A 7928-nucleotide genomic window follows, 5' to 3' on the forward strand; every position below is an offset into this window, starting at 1 on the left:
TAAGCCAATCAAACAGTAAAGTTAGTGGGAGTAGCATAGATTTTTGAGCTTGAAGTTTAGAGTTCCATAGCTGAATGCCTCCTTACTCCGCTCTGCTTGTAACTGCGATATGCCGAGGATATTACTCAACTTCAAGCCTCTCTTCAGCTTCTAACCATTTGCTTAGTCAGTTTTGCACCCTTTTACAACCGACAGTGTTGTTCTTCATTGTAGTACCAGCAGCAACAAGCAGCTGTGTCGGCTTGCATTCCAGGCAAGACGAAGGTGTTGCAGCAATAGCAGCAGAAACTGCAGGGCAGTAGTAGCAGTAGCACTTGGAGCAGGATCGGATCTGCTTATCCGCTCTTCCCTTCGATTATTCTAGTACTCTCTTAGTTAATTAGAGAGGGAAGGAGAAGGAAATTATTTTCTTCATACCATCACTTCTGTTCGGGTCCGAAATCGAACATGGATCAATGTAAAGGAGTGGATGAATCAGTATCGGTACTCCATACCTATCTCCCAGGTATATATTCTATTGCTTTTATACAGGTCAGTTGCTTAGATTAACAATCAATTGGACCCTTTTTTTAGTCATTTAAACATGCCTTCTGAATTCTTTAAATTCAGTAAAGATAAGACCTTGAAAGACTAAGTGACAAGGAGAATGAATAATCGTAATTACATGAATAACTGTTACTTCAGTATCTCTTTTCTATAACTCTTTAAAGTGCTTCAAAACGAATGAATTTAATTACACTTTCCATTTATTTACAATGATATTGTTGAAAATTCTCTTGTCTTGGTCTTTTTAATACATATTTCATCCATGTTTTTCTCGAGAACTTCGAGTAAGTTCATAGATTGTCCCTTCAACTTACTGTCTAAAATTTCGAATTTGCATCCTTATATTCAATATAGAATGCTAAGAATATCGTCTGACGTACTTTAGGATAATTCGAAGTTTACAAAGTGAATTAATAAAAATGAACATTCTAATCTCTAAATTCTAGTAAAGTGAACAAAAACGATCTTCTTAATTAAAGCAGTCTTTACTGACTTGGCAGATTATTAAAGAAAACCTGTGAGGATCATTGGAAGAAAAACAGAAAGCTAAACTGTTAACTTCTTTCCTCTCTAACGTTTAATATTAGCAGTGCCTATTTTTTAGCAGAATAAGCTTCATATTATAAAATCTTTCTTCAGATATACTTTTACTGAATTCCGCAATTTTGTCTTGCTGGTTCCTGACGTACAAACACACTGCATCCTGCCGGGGTGGAGAGAAACTTCATGGCAAGTAAAGTCGCAGTACATATGTGAATAGGACATTCAATAAAATTACCATAACCACATTTCCAATCTCTGTCTTGCTTGTATTCCGACTCCTATTATGGCTTATTAATGACATCTTCCTGAAAAGTGTTCAATTCATTTGATTAAATAACGTTCATCTTGAATGATTTAAGTTTATATCCCACTCACTGCTGCTATCTCTTACACTTTTCTCCAGTATCAGGAAAACTTTCAACGGAAGAATATCCTGTATTTTGTCTGCCCTCGACTCTTGACAATCAAAGGGAGTACTGCAAATATGAGAGAAAATTCGTATGGAATGGACTAGTTTTTCTATTTCTGGCTACAAGTTTATCACCGTTAAGTTATTCTCATTCGAAATGAACTGGTTTTTTACCTTTATTTAATACGAAACTATAAATTTTTAGCTTAAAATTTACTTTTATACTAAATATTTGTGTGTAACTTTCAAAAATTAAATTTGAAAAAAACTTTACGACACCTAAAAGTAACGCCTCTAAAATGAAACATTAAAAATTTGCCTTGATTTGTAGAATTTTTTTTTTTATTTTTAGTAATGCTGGGTGTTCTGTTAAATGCTGAATAAGTATGAAGCCGCAGGCGTACAAAAAGTATTATCGGGAAGCTAAGACATACATTACAACATCAGGACAATTCGAAAAAGATGCTGGAATTAGTTAAAAAGAGCTATTTAATTTTTTTTTAGAAAACGATTTAAATTTTTCTTCTCAAAATTTGTTGCATCCTCAGATTATGTGGGAAAACACATTATGTGCACAAATCTACTTGTCGATTAACTTTGTCACCTCTGGATAGCTTTAATTTTTTCTCCTACATATTATTAATGAATTTTTTTAACGAAAATTGGAGTTTCCTTGAAGACTACTTCCATGTCAATAGTTTTGTGTCCGTTCCGTCGACAAAAAATTGTTGAATTGAAGAACTGGAAAATTTACTTCATCTTAATATTCCAAGATCAAAAATAGATTTCAACAAAAGAATTTAAAATTATGCTGCACAGTGCAAAAGTCTAACATCCACTTTTCCGTTTCGGTTTTTCATGTTATCTACAGGCATTTGGGACCGAAATCCAGATTAATTAGTATTAAGATTTGAGGTCTGATATCGAAATTACAGCTTTTGCAAATTTATGCTTATTGTCCTGCAGATATACAAAGTGCGATTTGTGAAAAGTTTCAAGGCGCCGAATGCAGTATGGAAGTGTCACCCGAACTTACTGAACCACCATTCAACTGCGCATTCCATGCATTAGGAAAAAAAATTCATTTGCTGCCCTCAGGTTCTGTGATACCAAAGGATTTTTATCAAGTTTCTGCCACGTCGGTAAGATTTCGTTACTCAAAAATTGCTCGTTATTTAACTGAGAAGCTATTTTTCGCGAAGTTTACAAGAAAACAGATCATGTGAATGTAATATGGGACAGATAAACGGCCACATAAATGCAAAAAGATGCGATCTTTTTTGGCACAAATAGAAAGAGGCCTATTAAATGACAACAAAAAACATCGTCGGATATTTGTGGAGATCGCGAAACAAAAAAAAAAGGAAAAAAAGAATTTCATAAATAAAATTTATTTTTCACTGAATTTATTTATCACTTGTTTACTTCAAAAAGCATGGATTGCTATTTAAAACTCATTAAGCTGGACAATATGAAATAAAAATTTTATATATGTTTGTAATATCGTGGGTTTATAAAGTAACCAAGGAAATCTCCCAGATAATGAGCTTTTTTATGAAAATACCTCGCTATTTCTCCAGATAGAACAAATGTTACACATGAACTAATTCTGCCCCATATTTCTAACAATCATAACAGAAATAAAGCTATCCTCACTTATATCTTGCTTCCAAAGAAGTTCCTTAAGGAAAATCATCTCATGACAAATATTGTTCCTAAAGGAAAGTGTGGATGATGGACAAAGAAAATGATGACTGACAATTAAGGACAGCAACTGAGATCTGCATACAAAAAGAATTTTGTTGATTATATTATAGAGGAATTCATTAATGAGACAAGGGAAAGTTCTCAGGACGAGCTTCTCTGCATTGATTTGTAATCTTTTTAATTTCAGGAAGGCGTGGTTGTTACGGATGGGCTTGCTAGTGAATATTTACATTTGGTGTTGGAAGGTGGTGATGACTGGAAAACACCATTGCAAAAAGTTTTCAACCAGAAACTTGGAATCAGTTGGTGCTTTCTAGTTATGGAACTGCAGTCGGGTACCGCTCAATTTCATATGCTCCATGCGCAAACAAAACCGATCAAAAGTTATGCGGAGTGTACTATTCTATGGTTAAGTGAACTGAAGCAAACATCAGCATCGCAACTATTACCAAAACCGAAAACAAGCAAAAAAACTGTTAAAAAGTCATTTGCGGACAAAAGTGTTGCCGATACAGAAACTAGTGGTAAAACAACTGCAATGAAGACAATCAAAAACAATAACGGACAGAAAATTGTCCGTAAGAAACTTGCTCCAGCAGTAACAATGCCACCAACAACGATTGGAATTGCGGACGAGGATACGAAAACCGGAAACGACATTTCTGTTAACATTAAGAAAGCAGTAGTTTCGAAGGCAAGAAATTCATTAACAAACACTGTGGATAGTGAGAACTATATAAATGGTGACGGTTCCGCTGATTCAGGAGTTTCGCTTGTTGATTCGGATACCGAAAGATCATCAAAATGTACAAAAGGCAATGAATTGGATGAACACGAACGCATTCCATCAATCGTGAAACAAACTGAATCAATTAATGGTGCTGAATTTGCGGTACCTCTTCCGGTTCCGACATCTAAAGTAAACCTAAAAACGACTGATAACGATAACATCAGTACTTCTGATAATACTGCTAACATTGTTACTTTTGCCGCAGGTAACACACTAACAAGCCACAGCGAGCTGCCTGCATCACTCATAGTGCGTCGCAATAACATCAAATACGAAATGAATAAGAAAGTGGGAAGAATTCTCGAAGAAGAGGAGGAAGAAGAATCAGAAGACTGGGATAGGATTGCTGTAGAGTTAACTAATGGTCACAGGATGTCAGATCGTTACTTGAATGGGCGTGATTCGTTGATTCCTATGAGACGTTCTGCGCCAATGTACATCAACTCAACTTTTCCGAGGAGCTTCTTCTCTAATGGCTCTGACAGCTTGCAAAGGTAACTTTCCATATAATTTCAAAAAAAAGAAAAAGAAAAAGCAAGAAGTGACAGAAGTGTTCCTCAGTGGTAAGGTAACGTTGAAAAATATATTATTGATAGATGAAATCGATATACCGTGCATTCCACATATCTCCTGCAGTCTTGATAAATAAACGATTGTATACACAGGAAAGTTTTTCTCTTCATCACTTGTTTTTTTTGGAGTTAACTAAAGAGTAGCAACCGGAAACGACTAATATTCTAACCTAATTCTTATTTCATCTCCTCCTGGGAAATCCGACGGAATAACTACAAATCCGATTGTTTGTAACGTAGTTACAACTGAAAACGGAAACATCGGATACATTCCTAGCAGTAGGAGAAGCAACGATATTTCATAGTAGAACAAAGTTGACGAAATCGATTGTTTTTTTTTTGGGTAAAAGAAAGAAATGACTAAGGAGTGAGGCATTATTTTGGAGGAAATGAGAAAAATCGCAGAAAAGCTATTTTAAGGACTTCTTGCAAATCATTCTGTGTTAGCTTTCGTTTCCAATTTAAAAAAGAAAAATTGAGAGAAGCTGAGAACGATATCCTTTGCAACACTTTCGACGATCGTTGGTAATTATCTGTAGTTGAGCTTTTTTCAGAAAAAGGAAATACAAATTTTTCCAAATAGTTTCAATTTCTCTCTTTTTTTTATCTTCTATAGGTCCATTTGCTTTTAAACTTAATCAAAGCAATAATGTTGTCCCCATATTATCAGTTTCCCTGCATGCAGTAATTATCATCATATATCTTGAACGTGAGCAGTGAGTTCATAAACATTTTATTATAGTTAGTCTGTCATCCATGATAACTGAAGTACTTGTCAATACAAAAACATTACTTGCAAGGATAAAGTTTCGCATATTTACGATATTAATTATCAAGTGCTTAAAAACTTAAAAACCACACTTAGGTGTGGCAAACTCGAACATAAACTTTAAAACCAAAACTCAAACATAAAATATTAATATAAGTTATTAATATTACATATAATAAATCTGACACAATTTCCATATTTCAGGCTTCCTTCCAGGGATGATATTTCAGTAATACGAAGGTTTGCCGATGAAGAAATGCCTCCAGTACAAGTACTTCAGTTGGTTCTCAAAAAATTTTCCTACAAAGAGGTTAGATAGAATTTCATGGAAGCTGCTTAAAACAGTAAACACAGACTTACTGAGCTCAAAGTACTAATAAAGGATATGTGTAGTTTTGATAATGCCCAAATTAAGTTCGAGTACTACTTGAATAGAAGTCCATCTTATCCACTAAACAAGTTTCACAACGGTTAGAGAAGTGGATAAATGTTTGGCGTATGCATGGGCTCATTAAATATTTCCATGAGTTACTTCAGTTATATGACTTTCATGTCTTTAATTTGAAATGAATGCCAAATTAAAGGAATTTGTCAATAATAATATTTTTCAATTTTCCTAATTATTGATCCAGTATGCATAAATTTTCCAATCAGTTATTTATCCAAACCAAAGTTGGCCTAAGAAAAATCACTAGTTAAATATGAATTTATATTAATTATTTCATTTGGCATTCATTAGTACACTGATAAAATAAATTTTAGTTAGGCGAGCTGAGACAAGTTCATCCGCACTGGGATGAGCTATGTGGACAAGCACTGAACAGTGGTTATCATGCACTAGTTAAAAAAGCGAACAAATTATTGACGGATTGTCAACGACGTGTACATTCTGAGCCTGATCTCCACAACGTACTGTCTACTTTAACCAGTGTACAAGTGCATATTCTCAATCCCGTCGATATATTACGTCCAGCTATGGATGAAGGTTCCCATTGTTTTATTTGCTGAGATCAGGAACAGTTGTGACCAGTACAGTACAAAAGCGACATACATCGTTGGTTACACAACACTACTATTACGAGTCCACAGTTTCAGGTGTTTGTTGCTTCCCGTATGGTGAATTACTCGATCAAACTTTCCACATAGTGGAAAAAGCAAAAGAAATGATGGAAAGTGGAAAAGATGTAAGTTTTACTGATGTATAAATTCATTTAAAAAGGACTACCTTTTAGAAGTGATGGACTGCAGAACTGATGCAAATTTACAAGCGGCTATTTTAGTTGTTTACCCTGGCAATTGGTCAGTGAGTTATTAGGGAAACTTCCAGACACTTTATTCATCCAAAACCTTATTGAATCTCTGATTTCGGATATAGTTACATTTTTATACGTACATACACACACACACACACACACACACACACACAAATTGATCATTTTGAGAAAGAAGAGAAAGGAATAACGTTAAAGGACTTTCTTACAGATAACAATCAACTGGAAGCCAATAGCCGAACTAGCAAAGCGTGCGCAATTACATTACAAATCAAACTTGGCAGCACTGATGGAAGAGAAATTGGGTGAAGTGATCAGACTGAAGGCGTTGCAATCCCTTCAGCGAATAGACAGTTTCATGATCGACTCAACAGTTAATAAACTTGAGAAGTTTGTTTCTTTGGAAATGCTTGGTGGAAAGCTTTCAAATCAATAGAAATCTGAACTTTCCACGTAAATAGATTTCCTGCGTAAAAACTTCAGGAAGGAAAATTAGCCCCCAGGAAAATTAGAATTTTGTTGATTAACTTGAAAACAGAGGAGTCCTTCAGACATTCTCTTTATGGTAATGCTGAATCTGTCACACATATTAGTCATTAAATTAACAAGAACTGTAAATATATAACACTTGGTAATTAGTTTTGGATAAGAGCGAAATTCAATTTCTTTGGAGTTTTCCTACATTCATTTAAGGATTTTCTCACCATTGCTTATGAACAGAAGTGTCACTGTCCACTTTTTCTTTTTGGGTGGATAAGCTCATTTATTTCGAAATTCCCAGAACTGATTTGAGATTTGAAACTGTAGTTAATGGCAGATGTGAACTGTAGTTAATTATTTAACATTCCGTGATAAATCATCAGCTAGACCCTAGATAACTGGGCATCACTCATTACCTAACTTGATAAGATTACAATATCTGATCGTTTAAACTCCTCAGTGGTCCAATCATTACAGTTGTCTCGTGAAGTGATTTCCAATGCAATTATCGCATGCAGAACTATTACAGGGCAACCTATATGGCACGAGATGAGCTGGAATGGGAAATCGAGCAACTGAGACATCAAAATGCCCAACTGAAAAAGGATAACCGTGAACTGAAAAAAGACTGCATGAGATTAGAAGCAAGAGTGGAAATCATCGAAAATAAATTCAAAACAATGGCCCGATTGCTACAGTAAGCCCGGTCACGGTCAAGCTACCATCTATTGTGATGGTGATAATTGCAATTACTGCTGTTATTTGTTATTAGATTCGTTTCCTAAAAGTGGATTGAACTGGATCTTAAACAGAATATAATGTACTTGCCGAATGTGCAAAA

The 7928-nt window shown here is 34.9% G+C and overlaps 1 protein-coding gene across 1 annotated transcript; it reads left to right on the top strand.

The window, feature by feature from the left end:
• The first annotated feature begins 217 nt into the window (after window positions 1-217).
• Window positions 218-7928, top strand: LOAG_01753 (hypothetical protein). Its single transcript, XM_020445833.1, has 8 exons — window positions 218-505; window positions 2465-2640; window positions 3393-4489; window positions 5541-5646; window positions 6099-6321; window positions 6432-6520; window positions 6819-6997; window positions 7617-7928. The coding sequence occupies exons 1-8, from the start codon at window positions 448-450 to the stop codon at window positions 7786-7788; spliced, it is 2100 nt and encodes a 699-aa protein (XP_020303751.1). The 5' UTR covers window positions 218-447; the 3' UTR covers window positions 7789-7928.

The sequence above is a fragment of the Loa loa genome (genome assembly GCF_000183805.2).
Source record: "Loa loa unplaced genomic scaffold supercont3.12, whole genome shotgun sequence".
NCBI lineage: Eukaryota > Metazoa > Nematoda > Chromadorea > Rhabditida > Onchocercidae > Loa > Loa loa.